Raw genomic sequence first — 16,114 nt, forward strand, 5'->3', positions numbered from 1 at the left:
TGTTTAGTAGAAACCACAGATAGGAAAATAATTTTAGCATGTCGGCAAATACTCTCACTCCCCAGGTGTCGTTTTACATGGAGAAATTCCTCTCAATGAGAAGGAAGAAGCCACTTTCTGCTGAGTCAGACATGCCTGTGGCTCACCAAGCCCTTCAGAGGAACACCAAAAATGTCATTCGTCCGGTTTATTCCTTTTGTTGTTGCTGGAGATGGTTTGACGGCTCAACCATTACTGATGCAGGCAGCCTTTTATTATCACAGGCGAATCATAAGGGTCAGATCTTTTAAATGGCATTCAGGTGATGCCACTCGCACGATGTCGCTGCTATACTGGACAATCGGGTTCACGCTGTTGTTGATTTGTTTTGCTTCACCCAGTAAAAGGTTTTAGCTGCTCTAGTGTTGTTGATCTGTGGATGGTAGAAATGTTAAGCGGATGGATCGCATGACAATTTCTAGAAATGTTCATGGGGTGGGTACACACACCCTGGCTTTTCATCTAGCGACACCACCAGGTGACCCGTGGGGATTCACAATACTTCACTGATATTCTATGGGCCTATTATCACCATTAGTAATATGCACCTACATAGGCAGGTGCGCAAGGTGTGCACACATACGATTGTTCTGTTTCCTCTGCAGAGACACTTATGATCATTATGACCATGATGCATGTGCACATGGCATTTAAATGGAATGAGAGATTGGTTTATTGCATGTTGTGCCCAAACACACCCATGGTTAATAAAGAGAGTAAATAAAAACCTTTCGAAACACCCACTTCCACAATTAAACAAACAAAAGTGAATTTAGTCACACCCTGAATGTACTTTTGCTTTAGAACATTCACTTAAATCATTAAAGTAGTGACTTTATTGTTTAATATAATTTGGGTTTGGCAGAAGATTTAAAGTCAATAAGCATGTAGCTTAGTAGTTCAGGCTATCATCATTGTAATTCTATAACATTTGGACAAAATGCAGATTGTTAAATCCATTAAAACAAAAGTTTTTAGGATTACATATTTATATGTCAAAAAATAAGGTTTTGTGGTGTGTATATATTCTTTTTCTATAATGTAAATAAATAGTTGGTCACACAAACTGCTCTTTTCCCCTCCAGATATGTTCTTCCCACCTGCCCAGCCCGTCAGATGCTCCCAGTCACTACCAGGCCGTGTGCCGCGCTCTCTATGCCGAGACCAGGGAGCTGCGCACCTTTCTGGAAAAGATCAAGAATGCCAAAGAGGTAAGACAGTCCGGCATCTGACCGCTGCAAGTTAATGAGGAATCCGGTGAGGATAAGTCACAGATGAGCAGAAAAACAAACCATTCCATCTGCTCATCCATCTGAGTCTTAGACACTCGCTTTTAATAGTTTCTACTCATCTTCGTTCCCATAGGTCAGACTCAGAATGTCGGACCTGTTTACACATCACACACCTGTCATAATACAAAATAAATTGAAAGAGAAACATTTTTCTGAGGAAGTACCAAACTCTAGTCTCTGGGATTTTACAAATCTGCTTGTTTTTTTTATTTTTATTTATTTAATGGGTTGAATTAGGATCTGTTTGGTCAACAGGATTTTTATTGCTGGAAAAAGCGGCTGCCCACAGGGTCCAGACTGTGTTGGTGTCCCTGTCTGACCCCCCCCTGCTCAGGGCATCTGAGAACTCTGCATCACTGAGACTTGTTGGGGTTGATTTAAATCCGAATAGACATGATCTGGCACCACACTGCCTGCTAGCTGGCAGATTTGATTCCTGTAAATGAGAGCATTGCTACCGGAGTAATGGAGTATGAGTAGTGAGAGGATCCCCGTGGAGATCTTGAGGCAGAATGTCTCAGACAATCAACCGAGATGTGTTGGAGTTTGCTTTTTTAATTAACATGATTAATTCAAATCATTAGATGGAAGAAAAACCTGAAAGAGAGAAGAGTTTAATTTCAGAAAAGACTTGAAATTAATGGATATTTTGTGTGTAGATTTATAATGTGTTGTGCTTTGTCTTTATTCTAATGAGAGTTGCACCACTTAGAATAGAATAGAAGAACTTGTGTGAGAATTGGAGTGTGTATCCGACGGGACCCGACAGACTCGGGCTGGGTTCAAACATTTTCAAATGGTGCTCTGCTTTGGGTCAGGTTTGGTCACGTTGGCTGGTCCATCTACTTTATTGTTTTATGCTGCACATGCCTGTAATCGAGGAAAACACCAGGCTTTGGTCGGGTTCGGACACAAAAAAATCAAAAAATAGTTTTCATAGAGGCGTGACGAATTATAATGTCTCTTTAGAAAAACATCTTTCCCACTTTGAAATTACACACAAATTCACTGAAAGCCCAGATGACCCAGTTTTCCACCAGCGCTGAAATGCAGCGTGCATTTGTGAATCTTTGTGTAGTGGAGAGTGAAGTGTCTCAACAGCCCACATGCAGGTGTAAACTGTAATCTGTTTACACTCATTTAACATCTGGTAGATAAACACATTCAAGAAGCTTTTACACCTGTGAAGTTGAAGTTTAAAAATCGTTAAAATTATTAATATATCATCAATTTGTGATGTGTGCATTTGCAAAGCTGCTCTACATGTGGACAAATTGCTTGGTATTTGTTTGTGGATTTAAACATGCGTTTGCGAAAGTGACATACAAATCATTGTACACATTTGTAAATCTTATTTTTCAATCGTATATCATTTTTGACCACGTTGAGTCTATTTTCTCTCCATAATCCGAAAGCCTCGGGCTCGGTTAGTTTTCTCTCGAGCTCGGTCGGGTTCGGGCAGAAAAGTGCAGCCTGAGCCGCTCTAGGTATTTTTCTTTGGCTACAATGATGAACACGTGGTTTGATCAAACAGGTTTCTATTATAATCAAATTTGCAAAATACATAATTTTAATGAACAACTTCAAAAGAACGTAGGCATGAAAAGTGCATCATTAAGCAGATGGGAAAACATTTCCTATAAATAGGCATCATATGAAACTCTCATGCGCCGACTGGTTCGTGTTGGAGGTGTCCACCTGACTTGTCACAGTATGAACACACGGGCTGCGACTTCAGCAGGAGGCGTGATTCATGCAAACGTTCTTATGTAATATATGGTTATTGAATCAAGTGTAACATTATTACAGCAGTTAAAGGAGCTTACAGGAGGGGACTGCCGGGCGACTGGGGCCCCTCTGCCCCTCCTGTAGCACTGGATGTTACAGGGTAATTGCTAATGAGTAACAGTACACACCATCACACATGGCTAGGATTTAGGAGGATGATCAACAAGGTCTTTAACTTTTTGATATCATTTCTACAGTCCTATAGAACAAATAAATAAGACTTTTATACGTCCATCCATTCTCTCAGTTGTCATCAACTAATTCTATCAGTCCTCTCCATAGTCTGCTTTGTCACGATGACGTCCATTTCTCCCTCTTTTCTTTCAGCTGTGTTTCCTGTAGTTTTAGTTGATGTGTCATTTTTTCTGAATAAATTTCCTTTACAATCTCTTTCCTCTGTCAGTGTAGTTTAACTTCTTCTCCTTTTCTTTCCTGCCGGTGTAAAAAACACTGAAACCCTTAGTTTTCCATGCTAAGTTTCACCGAGAGAAAAGTTTCACTGGTTTAAAAAAAAAAAAGAAGAAAGATGAAGGATAAATACTGTACCAACATGTTTAGATATCAGAAGAGATCAGTCATGTCAGCAGAAAAAAAAAAGATTACGCTCCGGTTTAAGGGATGGGTTTGAGCAGAAACATGGGTGTGGAGATGTGAAGATGATGAGAAGAAAAGAAGCTCATGACGTTCTGTCTTTTGATTTGAAAGTCTGTCGTTGGATGATATGATAGATTAGGTCTGATTATATTTTTGATTAACCTGAGCTGAACTGGAGACAAGAATGAAGAAGAGTTAGTCTGAGATGAGGAACACAGTTTTTCTTTATTATGGACACAGTCAGAGTGGCTACTTCTCTTAGTCAGTACACACTCGTGCCTTCAAATTAAGTGAAAGGATGGTGTGACAGTGTGTTTAAAATACATGTGACAGCGTGTTTTAAAGCACACACACACACACACAGCAGAGGGCTTGTTACCATGTCCAGGGTCACCACATGCTACAGACTGTAAAGAACAGGATGCACATGTCCACATGGAGGTGGATTTGGTGTCTGCAACAGTCGTAGAACTTTAAATAACCGGCTCGTACAGTGAGGCTTCGGCAGACAGACCCATTAATAGCAGTCATTAGTTGGTCATTGACTTCTCTTTTTCCCTCTGGTACAACTGTCAATATAGGATGAGACTGATATCGACATTCCCTTGCAAAACAACATCCATCGAGGAATTAACCAGACGGCTGGAAGTTTGCCATTGACCTTCACTTAATTCCAGCCAGTGCTTCACTTACTGTATATCAAATTCTTTTTTTCATATATTTCCTGTTCCTTTTCTTGGCTAGAACCTTCGTAGAATGGAAGGTGGGACTCGGGAGGAAGCTGTTAAAGACCTCGATGAGCTGCAAAACGCAGACTGGGTAAGAAGGCTCCCTACAGTACTGCACCAAACACCACTGGATTTAACTATGTAACCATGCATTGGTAATTGCATTACATGTGTGCTGCACGTTCCTGCAAAGTGTATTAATTCTTGAAGTCCCTCCAGGCACGATTCTGGGTGCAGGTGATGAGAGATCTTCGAGACGGCGTAAAGCTAAAGAAGGTTCAGGAACGCCAGTACAACCCACTGCCCATTGAGTACCAGCTCACGCCCTACGAAATGCTGATGGACGACATCCGCTCCCAACGTTACAAGCTGCGAAAAGTCATGGTGTGGATTTCATCAACCCCTCACAGGCTCAACCACAAACATTGATTTCTTTTAGCTGGGGGCAAAATGTACATTGTGTTCGTCTCCTGCACGTGGCGTTGAAATCTCAGATGGCTGCATGTGTTTTTATTGCATTTATCCTTTTTCTTTAATAAGTCGTTGTCCATATCCTATTTTCCACTGTCGTCCCAGGTGAATGGAGACCTCCCTCCGAGGTTAAAGAAGAGCGCGCATGAAGTTATTCTGGAATTCATCAGGTCACGACCTCCTCTCAACCCTGTGAGTAATAAACCACACTGTGCCACTAAATGGTTCCCATTGGTCAATTATCAAGCATCCAGTTTTAAATTGCGTACAGAAGTTTATAATTACGTCTACAGTTCTGACATCTCGTGTATTTTTAGTTTGGCAACATTTAGAGAATGATTGATCAGTTACAAAACATGCAGTCTCTCTGGGCAGTTAGGAGGGAGGGGGGGCGCAAATCTCATTCTGGTCTCCATGGTAATTGCAGCCGAGCACTCACTTCTTTGGTTGTCATGGCAGGTTGCCGCCCGTAAACTGAAACCCCACCCTGTGCGACCCCGGAGCCTCCATGAGCGCCTGCTGGAGGAAGTCAAAGCTGAGAGGAAGCTCAGGCCCGTCTCACCGGACATGATCCGCAGGACTCGCCTGGGTGAGACGCCGACACATCCCAGCACACATGCACAAATGAACATGAAGAATAGAAGTGAAACTCTTTTCTGGTTCTTTTTGTTCAAACTCCCAAACTAAATCGGTTATATCTGAAACAAGTCTCAGTTGTTTCTGATGTGACGGAGTGTGGCTGTTTACATACTGCATGGAAGCTCCACTCAAAGCAAAAAACCATTAACCATGACTTCACTGCTCTTAACTTCATCCATCATTACTCTGTTTACTTAAACACTCTGACATTTACTCTAACAGCTCTCTCCCCACATTGATCTCTTCACCTAATCAGACGTGTCACAGTGTTTAAACAAGGCCGACTGTGTCTACAGCAGCTACATGTGCTCTGCTAAAGTTACCGACTAGTGTTGTCTAGTTTCAACTCCATTGACCTTTTGTCTAAAATTAATCCATTATGTAATGCAGCCTTTGTGGTATTCTCGATAAAACCCAGCAGTGCACGAGAGGCTCTGTGGGTATGTAGATAATGTGTTAAACCATTTGAACTTTAATCAGATAAAAACAAGAGAATATTTCAGCAGTCAGTACCATACAGTACCTCTGCAGTACACAAGACGCCTTTTGTTGGGAGCTTAAGGAGGGAAACATGCAGCAGTTGTTTTGTAATCAGATACGTAGGAGACAGTACGTGTGTTCCCTCGAAATACTGTCTGAAAAGCTGATATTAAAAAGAGTATTACTCTTTAGGACTACCATTTTATGTGATTCACAGTTTTTATTGGTCAATAGAGAGGTGCAAAAGTAAATTTACCATAGGGAAAGTAAAGAAGTCAAATGCATTAGGTAAAATACAGGGATCTTACATTTTTGAGACCGTTCTTCTAAAGCAATATTCCAGGAAGTAATGGTGTGGTGTTTTGCCCCATTAGTTATAGCTGTAGAATGTTGAAGTAATGAATGCAACATTTTTAAAATCAGGAAGTAGACATGACAACTAGACTCAAATCTCAGCAATTTGATGATATTTCATGCTAGTGAAATATCCAATATTCCAACACAAGCAATTGGCTTTAAGAAAATGATGGGAATTGTCAGAAAGCCAGTCAGAGTTCATGTGCAGTGGGTGAACATTATTATTTTTCTGAATGATGTTTTATAAACTTGGATGACTCATTTTAACTCTCGTGGATTTTCTTTTCCTCCTCTCTGCCTCCATTTTTCTTTCCAAACACGGGCATATCTGCCAGTCATGCGGCCTCTTAGCATGTCTTACAGTTTTGACTCGTCAGGTAAAGTTGAACGTCAGCCGTTGTGCTCCTACTGTTTCCTTTGTGTTTCATTCCAGGCTGTATTAAGGTCAAGTCACCTGCTCCTCCCTGATTTAAACACGCACACACCTCCTTTTTCATTTCATGCTTGTGTCATAGAAATTGTGTGTATGATACACTGCTGTCACTTGTTTGATGTTGTGATGCGTAAGGCTACTCTACCCAAAAGGAAAGATGGGTCAGGAGAGTGCGACTTAATCTCAGGTTGTGTGAAATTGTTTTGTTATTATTTATTAGAGCCCAAATGATTTATTGCTTGGCAGATAAAAATGCACTACTACTAATAATAATCATATCTTTATTTATATAGCACTTCTCAAAACATGGTAACAAAGTTCTTTAAATGTAAAAATACATAAAATGTACCTTCAAACAATATACGAATAAACACACTAAATGTGACAGAAATTTAAACATGACCTCCCTATAAAATATCACATTCGATTAGAGCAATGTTTATATTTGCTGATATGTGCCGATCATTAAAAATTATATTTATTTTCTAAATTCAAGTTCTATATATTTGGTTGTATTTATAGTTATTTATAATAAAGTATTATGGCTGAACTGTACAATATCAAGCCTCTGTTATATTTCGTCATAAGGGTTTGATAACGTCATCTTGGGAACCAATGCTGTTTTTGATGTATTTGTATCGGCTGATACATTCGGATCAGAAATTCCCTTTAGTCCCTTCTTCAAAAGAGCAGCATATTCAGCATGTTATGAGTGGTTTATATTAAGAGTTTGAAAAGCTCTGGGTGTAGTAGTTCCTCACAGTCGCTATCTGTGGTCTTGGTGATGAGTCGTTGAGCCAGTAGAGTGAAATCACAGATCATCAGTCTGCAGCCAGTGTGACCTGCTCGTCACCCTAATCCGCTCTCACTGTGGAATATGAAAAGTTACGTAACACCTCAGATAAATAGTTGACCGGCAGACGAGAGTCTGGTTGTGGCTCCGCAGTTCACAGAACGACACCTAATCCAGACGGACATGTGAGAATAATATATATATTTTAATTTTGTGTTGTGGCTCATCGTCTTACCTTCACTTCCCTCTGTGCTTCGCAGCTGTGCACAAAACATCTGTGTGTCCCTGTCGCCCCTCACTTCACACCTGCTCTGACAGATGCTTGCTGTCGTGCCCTCCCTGTGGTTCCAGTCTGCTGTTAGGGACTTTGATATTAATGTGTGTGTGGTCGTGATGAAGACTGTCTTCTCTTCTCTCCTCTTCAGGTGCAGGGAAAAGCATCAGCACTCCTCAGGACCTGTTCCGGAGCTCAGGTAAAATACACGTGAAGCAGCGACTCGTGGTTTAAACTAAAGTGAACATCAACGCTGTGATCTGTTGTTTTGGCTTTAAATTTTCATTATTACTTATTATATTTTCGGGCTGTCCGTCCCAGTCTTGTGAACACGATATCTCAAGAACACCTTTAGGGAATTTCTTCAAATTTGCAGATGTTCACTTGGACTAAAAGAAACTGATTAAATTCCAGGGGTCAAAGTTCACAGGTCTCATGAATCTGGAAAAAAAATGTATGTAGACTGAAACTGCACTGGCTGGCGATGGCATACAACCGCATGGCAGAAATTCTAGTTTGTTCTTTGTAACCCAATGTACTCGAGGCTTTTTAGTTTTGTTTGCTTGAGGAGAACTCTAACTCGGGACATGTGGTCTGTGTAGACTGACTCTGTGTGGTATCATATATTAACATTTCAAAGACAGCCGTAGTTTACACAGTAGTTGCGTTGGCCAGCTGTTCAGATAAGGAAACAGCTCGTTTCTGGTTCACTCGTGAAACCGAAGCCTGAATCCTCTCCTGTTCCCCCTTTGACACACAGACACTCCTGACGCACCCAGGAAGTTGGCTGTCAGCACCCAGTCTCTGGCCAGCGGCACCAAGGGACCCGGTCAAGGTGGAGGCGTGCAGCCGCTCTGCCAGAGGAAGAGGCTGCTCAGGGCGCCCACGCTGGCCGAGCTGGACAGCTCCGACTCGGACGTAAGATGATGGCTAAAATATTAATTTCTACAAGAAGATCAAACCCTATAAAGTTACAGCAAATTTCAGTTAAGAAATAGGACACTCTGGACTTAAATTATAATCTTCTAACTCTTGGACTGCTCATAAAGATGGACGACATGACTGCTCCTCTAAAGTGAAGCCAAAGTGTCTCTCAAAGATTATTTCTTTCATTTTACGTAGTTTTACCTCATTTTCTTGGTAATTTTGGTTTTAATTTGTTATTTGACGCCATTTAAAAACAAGGTGAAACGTCATGATTGACAGCGGAAACTGACTGTGTTAAATGTTCTGTGTAACAGGAGGAGACCACACGGAGCAGCTCGAGTATGTCCACGTCTCTAATAGAGGACACGTCGCCCGAGTCCGTCACAGGGAAGAAGGGTAGGAGTGTTACCTCGAATATACTGTATCAACATTATATTTAACTTTTTGCCAGATATTCATTGTATTCTCTTCACTTTTTTGTCCCCGTGTCTCCAGCTCCTCCAAACTTCCTGCCCATCTCCGCCACCCCGCAGCCAGACAAGCGTCGGCTTCCACAGAGGAGGCACACCCTCGAGAAGGAGGCCCCCACCAGCGTCCGGCCCTTTGCGCCTCCATCCAGGCAGAGCTCCAAGTCTCTGGTACGTTAACCAACAATTTCTAATAAGACCTGAAAGAATAAATGAATGAAGGTGTTTAATCTTCTACAACTCATCAGACAACAGATTTTACTGCACCAGTGGAAATATACTTTGTTACATTATTAAACTATAATATAATGTTACATTCTTTACTGTTGTACCTATGATTATCCACTAATCTGATCAGAGTAGTCAATAATAAGATGTATCTATATAAAAAGCAGGGGTTTAGTCCTGAACAGGGACATCGTGTATTATATAACGCAGCCTGTTGCCATGGCTACGTCTCCCAACAACACCGGACGCACAATATATGTCTGTTGAAGCTGCTCCCGTCCTGTGACTGGTCATTTGTTTGGCATGAGGTCACTGGTTCTCTGAGCCGCTCTGTGCTGGTCGTATGATTCTACTGAGGCTGATGCATGTAATTGAAACCACAGGACAGGCCGCTGCTGCGAAGGAGATTTAGAGGGAATTGGTTCGTTCTCACCACTTGTTAGTTAAATGGCCGAGGCCCCAGTTCCAAGCAGCTGAAGGTCGTCTCATCAGAAGAATAAGACGGTTCTCATGGACATAAACTTGCTGTTTTTGAAATTTCACAGTATCTCCTACTTTAAGTTTTAAAATAGATTTCTCTTCTATTGCTATTTTAAATATGATCCAGAGGAAAGTTGCTCTTGAGTACCACTTGTCTTATGTACTTTTTTTTTACTTTATTAGTCTGATATTGCTGATGATTCACTTTAAAACAACTTACCGGTCAAGAATGAGAATAATTAAACTTTTGAAAGATCTAGGTAGACTAAAGTAGAGCCCGACCGATTTTTGGGGTTTATTCTGCAAAGTTTTCACATCTGCAAATATAAACACAGATGTCTGTGAAAGGCTCTAGTCTAAAAATAGCATTTACAGTTTTCTAGTTCAGAATGTTTGAATTCACAATAAGTCTGGCATCTTTTAATTGTGTGATTCAAGCTCAAGCTCAGGTCTCACATTGATACCAGGTGTCGTGTTTCTCTAGTTGCTGTTGAACAGTAAGATCTTTGTTGCAACCCCCCCCCCCCCCCCCCCCCCCTTGTGGTGCTCATGTCTCAATAACGTGTTTACACTGCTCGACTGTCGTGTCCCAAAGACTTACTCGCAGTTATTTTCTGTTTTGTAAATTGCTGCAGCTGATGGCGGATCCCAGCGCCAAGGTAACTTGGTCAAAACCCTCCTTATCCATCACCATCCATATTGTTTGTGTAGGATTAGTCTCAGGGTCCACACAGGAGATATTTGGAACAGGGATGTTTCTGCAGCATTAGTCGACACCAGCTGTGATGTGTGATGTCCATGAAGGAGCAGAAGAAATGAGATGAAGGATGACGGCTGCCATGTGCCAGCGAACAGTTTTCCTTTTGAGATGGACGCTGTCAGATGATGAATCATGAGACTCTGTTACTCACTGACCGTTGCTTCATGCCGCATGTGAAAATAAATACCAGTTAGTTAATGGTATGAGCAGATGCTGGGGTGGAGGCTGATGATCTTGTCTTTTTTGTAGATTTTTTTTTTTTTTATCATTAAACAGTTTTTCCTGTAAATAATGAAATAACTGACAGCCTCTCTCTCAGAAAAAGACCCTAACGAGCTCATTGAGTTGTATTAAATTTCATGAAGTGATTAGCTTGTTAAAATCCAAGGCCGTGCTCCTGTGTGAATGTCCTGTTCCCTCTGGTCAGGTGGAAGCTGCCAGTGGTGCGCAGGGCTCGGTATGTGACTGTTTTAACTGCATGTGATCCCATTTTACCATCAAACGCTCAGAGCACTGTGTGGGGGAACTCATCCAGAATACAGTACAGACGTAACGCAGCAGACTTAGGTGTTAGGTGAATCAGGGCAGAATCAAGGATGTAGAGTAACAATGCAGCAGAGAAAGTAGGAGGCACATCGGGGGGGTTAATAACCACTGGTTGGGTTTATTAAACTCTCACTACCTTATTCTCTCGTGCACTCTCACACACCAGTTTATTAAATTCCAATCAGTCAAGGATAATCGCATCTACACGCACTTCTTCTCCTTCCTCTTCTCTTTTTCTTCCTCTTCCTGCTCTTCTTCTTCCTCATCGTCTTCTATTTCCTGTTCTTATTTTTCCTCTTCCTGTTCTTCTTCCTCCTCTCTTCTACATCCTTTTCTTCTCTCTCGTCTTATTCTCTCTCACGTATAAATGAGACCTTGCGTCGTGACCATTTGTGTGAACAGGAGATCTCTCGAGTCTTATTTTAGATTGGAGCTAAATGGAGCTTTAGTCAGGACTAGAGTGAAGAGAAGGGAGGAAACTTATTGTGAAAAGCTGTGGACCACCAACATGGCAGGTGTTGTGTGACGCTGGAGGCATCATTTCACATTGTCACCTGCACCATCTCACTGCATGTTTGCTTTTCTGGTCAAGTGGTGATTGCTTGGTGCTTGTGTTTTGTGGGATTCTCAGTATTTTTTTAGTTTTGCATTTAGCCATCTGTTTCACATCATCTGTTCACTGATCTGTGAACACTGAGGGAGTTTGCTGAAGTGTGGCGTCTCTTCTTCCAGGAGGAGTTCTGTTACCCGGCGGAGTGTCTGGCCCTGACGGTGGAGGAGGTGATGCACATCAGACAGGTTCTGGTCAAGGCGGAGCTGGAGAAGTTCCAGCAGTACAAAGAAATCTACAACGCTCTGAAGAAAGGAAAAGTAGGTTGTCTTCCCTCAGCCGGATGTTTTCGGACTCATTTAAATGTCTGATACTTCACCTCACTCTTTCCTCTCCAGCTTTGCTTCTCATGTCGGACCAAGAGGTTCTCCCTCTTCACCTGGTCCTACACCTGCCAATTCTGCAAAAGGTACATTGAATAATCTTTCTCCAGAACCACTTGCATGGGTCCTGCAGGATCTTAGAAATACTCTTAAATACTTTACAGTATTATGTACAGTGTCATAAATATGTTAAGGCAGGTCCTAATTATGTTGTGCTACCTCTGTAGGGCTCTTAAATGACTAGTTGAAACGTTTCGGCGTTGTGTTGTAGTTCTTTCTATTTGATGAAGGACGCTGTAATAAAACTACAAACAAGACCATCGTCTCAATAACTGATCATCTCCGGTCACCCTGGTCAGAATCTATCTCAGTACACTTGTTTGTGGGAACGACTGTGTGGCCTCTGCCTGTAGTTTGAGAAATAACGTCACATTTCGAGGGTTATTGCTTCACCTTATTTTTAATAATAGGGAAGTGAAAAAAATCGTATCTGTCGTACTTGGCACAGGTCTAAACAATGTTCATCATGGTCTTAAAGTGTAACTTGTTGCAACCTACATTAGTCTGAAGTACAGCTACTGTTCAGTAATATCTAACTTAACGGTTAATTTTTATCTTTTCCAGGCCTGTGTGCTCCCAGTGCTGTAAAAAGGTAGGAGGCTGTCAACTCGTGTATATTTAACACACTCACAATCACTTTGCTGTAAAAACAATTGAGACTATGAGTCATGAGAACTGTCGTGTTTTTCTATAAATACTGAATAAACGGTTTTCATCATTTTGTCTATCATTCTCCTTCAGATGCGTCTTCCATCGAAGCCTTATTCCACCTTGCCCATTTACTCCCTGGGCCCCAGCGCTATGGCTAAAGAAGAGGCAAAGGATGCGTCTGCCGAGCCCGAGAAGAACCCGTTCGGTTCCGGACCAAGTCGACACAGCCTACGCAGGAGTGTTTCCAAGTATGTTACTGTGGAGCTCGCAAACTCTGCCTTTAGGGGATTTCTTCAGATTGTTATATAATTTAGAGTTCAGTGGTCAAAGGTCACAGTGATCTCATAAAATGTGTAGACAGAAACTGCACTGGTTGGCAGACACATACAATGGCAGTGTGGTACAAATGTCGTCGTTTTCTCTCTTCATCCTCAGGTTGTCCAAACATGGCGGCAGCAGCAGCAGCAAAGACGACCGGTCAGAGGAGGAGCCGGAGCTGCCCAAGGAGCTGACGGAGGACTGGGTCGCCATGGAGGTGTGTGTAGACTGCAAGAAGTTCATCACGGAGATCATCTCCTCCAGCAGGCGCAGCCTGTGCGTGGCCAGCAAGCGCGCCCGCCTCAATCGCAATCGCAAAACTCAATCCTTCTACATGTCATCGTCCAACTCCGTCAACTTCCGGCCCTCGGAGCGCACCATCAGCGAGGTGTAGCACTGCTCTTGTGCACTTTGGTTACGCTGAGTTAATTCATTCCATGAAGAATAAAAATCTCCTCATACTCTACACGGACTGGTTTACCACAGTTTATGTAAATAGTGATTTTCAAAAAAAAAAATGAAGCCATGAAGCCAGTCTGTCCCACCCCAAAGGTAGAAAAGGTTCTTATACCTAACCCCCCCATCTCAGGAAAAGATGGCACGCTCTGATTGGTCTTGAATAGTCAGGACTCCACAGTAGCTGCCAGATCACGAAGGAGAGCCATGTTTCTAACAGCGGCAGTGATGGACACGCTGAGCTGCCGATGTCGCGGTTGTGAACCAGGTAAGAGAATGTATATGTGACTCGAGAGCAGGGTTAGACGACACAGAAAGCCAAAAGCTGCAGTGATGTTTGTGTAAATAGCATCGAGGCCCAACCCTGAACCTGATCCTGATCTTAGCGCTCAATACGTTTTCCAGTTCCTGTTTACTTGGAGCACTCAGGAAGAACAACCGATTGTCTTTTGTGACAGAAATGCACTGTTGATCCTCGTGTCAGGTCTGCCGGGGTCGATCCCCGCCCCCTCCCCCTCCCCTCCTTTATTCTTCCAGCAACAAGTATGCCAAATGTTACATCATCACTCCCTTTTTAGTCATATTTAATGCATTAATCACTGTTATCAAAAACACACTGTGGGTTTAAGAAGAGTCAGGTTTATTTTTCATGGTGGGGGGTTCAGCTTTTAGTTGTAATGTATATTCAAATTCTGTGCCTGGTGCCAAAATGTATTTTTCTTTGAATGCCTTTGTAGTCATGGACCTACTGTACATATGTGTGATATATAAACTCGATGGGGGACATTTGAGGGTACTGCATTGTTCTTGGTGTCTTCACCCTTCCATGTTCCAAGCTGCGCAAATCAAGCACAGAAACGTGGGTTGTGAATGTGTACATGCTGTATATCTTAATTATTCCAAAATTTAATATAAAAATAAACTCAAATGAAGTAGAAATATAATTTTACCATGTTCTATGATTCCTGCCTCTGGGGTTTCTTTATTTTTTCTTTATTTTTTTTTCGCAGACCTTTTTTATTATTAGTGTCCTTATATTTGTGTTGATAGTACTTTTATTTTATTTCTATTGTATTGTTCATAAACTCCTCAGTGTTAAGATACTCCTAAATCGCAAATAGCACTTTTATTGGACCAATTTATTGTTTATGTTGAGTTATTTTTTTTGTCTTAATTAATTGATGATAATAATAATAATTAATCTTTATTTGTTACATCTGGGTCCATAGTGCCATTTCCCAGGGTTCCTCATGAATGAAGGTATGTGTGTGTGAATGTCTGCGGTTTGTTTCCAAAGGAAGAATAATGGCTCAAACAAAACACTCCACTGACTTGATTGTAGGAAACGTTTAAGTTAATAACTGTCCTTGAATGAGCTCCGTGAACATTATAGTCCAACTTGCATATAAAGTACACATTTAAAACATCTCGTGTTCATATTCCGACCTGTGACAGTTTTCACCAAATGATCACAAAGCCTGACCCGCCTGTCCACCGATGCCATGTTCCAGTAGATTAGTCCCTTTGATCAGTTTTACTTTGGACCTGTGTAATGAATGTGTGCATGCTGAACTGTGACCTATTTGTTTTTATCAAAGAAATTATAATAAAATCCTCATCATTCGTACCCTAATGCAGAATTTCAAAGATTTCGCCAGCAGAGGGCAGTGATGGGAAACCTCTCTGTTGTCCTCGCCTCATCCTGTTGTCTTAGCGACATCTTGTGGTACGAGCTGTGTACTGCACCTATGTTAAATTGCACCACTTCTCCAGAGTTGATATATTGGATAATGTTGACACTGTAAAAATGCTGCCATTCAAAATCTATCTTTACAGCTGACCAACTACAATAGAAATCATTTAAAAACGTGTCCATTCAAACTGAAATACTTTACATGTATGACCTTCACCTGCAAGTAGCTCTAGATTCATCAGCTGAAGCTATCGCCTGAAGAATTTCCTGGTTTCATGATGGTTGACATGGTTTTTATGTAGTTTTACTCTGGTATTGAAAATAAAATTAAACCTGTTGCTTATTTTCACTAAAATGTTGTGTGCGTTTCTTTTATTTCCTCTGGTGAGATTGTTTTTAACATTTTCCTTGATTTCTCAGAGAATAAATCCTGGATCTTGATGAACTGATGAGTGTGTGTAATTGGGTGCCACTTGATTGAATGATGGTTGGGTCTTGTTGGAGGTATGTGCTCTAGTGAGTGCCCTCCTTGTTAAATTCTGAATTAAGTGAATTGTAATTGTACAAGAATGAGATTGTCTTGTTTGTGCAGGCATTTTAGTACTGATGCTCAAAATGAGTTGAGGAAAAACTTTTGAGGTGACCAATGTAATAATCTGATCATTGAGAGACTTTCTTGACATTTCTAAATCATTCCCAGCCGTACA

The 16,114-nt window shown here is 41.5% G+C and overlaps 1 protein-coding gene across 14 annotated transcripts in view; it reads left to right on the forward strand.

Annotated features, from left to right (window-relative positions):
- The window catches only part of spire1a (spire-type actin nucleation factor 1a), a 30,592-nt gene extending 14,830 nt beyond the window's left edge, over positions 1–15,762 (forward strand). Inside the window, exons 4-20 of one of the 14 annotated variants that reach the window (XM_034599469.1) lie at positions 1,125–1,250; positions 4,458–4,532; positions 4,661–4,825; positions 5,009–5,104; positions 5,372–5,501; positions 6,724–6,765; positions 8,040–8,087; positions 8,649–8,806; positions 9,130–9,211; positions 9,311–9,453; positions 10,626–10,649; positions 11,178–11,207; positions 12,029–12,166; positions 12,245–12,315; positions 12,854–12,881; positions 13,031–13,188; positions 13,376–15,762. In XM_034599469.1, coding sequence (XP_034455360.1) covers positions 1,125–1,250; positions 4,458–4,532; positions 4,661–4,825; positions 5,009–5,104; positions 5,372–5,501; positions 6,724–6,765; positions 8,040–8,087; positions 8,649–8,806; positions 9,130–9,211; positions 9,311–9,453; positions 10,626–10,649; positions 11,178–11,207; positions 12,029–12,166; positions 12,245–12,315; positions 12,854–12,881; positions 13,031–13,188; positions 13,376–13,652 — 1,791 coding nt within the window. In that variant the 3' untranslated portion in view covers positions 13,653–15,762. Of the gene's footprint in view, positions 1–1,124; positions 1,251–4,457; positions 4,533–4,651; positions 4,826–5,008; positions 5,105–5,371; positions 5,502–6,723; positions 6,766–8,039; positions 8,088–8,648; positions 8,807–9,129; positions 9,212–9,310; positions 9,454–10,625; positions 10,650–11,177; positions 11,208–12,028; positions 12,167–12,244; positions 12,316–12,853; positions 12,882–13,030; positions 13,189–13,375 lie in introns of all 14 variants that reach the window. The other 13 variants (XM_034599471.1, XM_034599467.1, XM_034599468.1 and 10 more) reach the window with 13 other exon arrangements.
- Positions 15,763–16,114: the final 352 nt, after the last annotated feature.

This window comes from Hippoglossus hippoglossus, chromosome 11 (genome assembly GCF_009819705.1).
Source record: "Hippoglossus hippoglossus isolate fHipHip1 chromosome 11, fHipHip1.pri, whole genome shotgun sequence".
NCBI classification, from domain to species: Eukaryota; Metazoa; Chordata; class Actinopteri; order Pleuronectiformes; family Pleuronectidae; genus Hippoglossus; species Hippoglossus hippoglossus.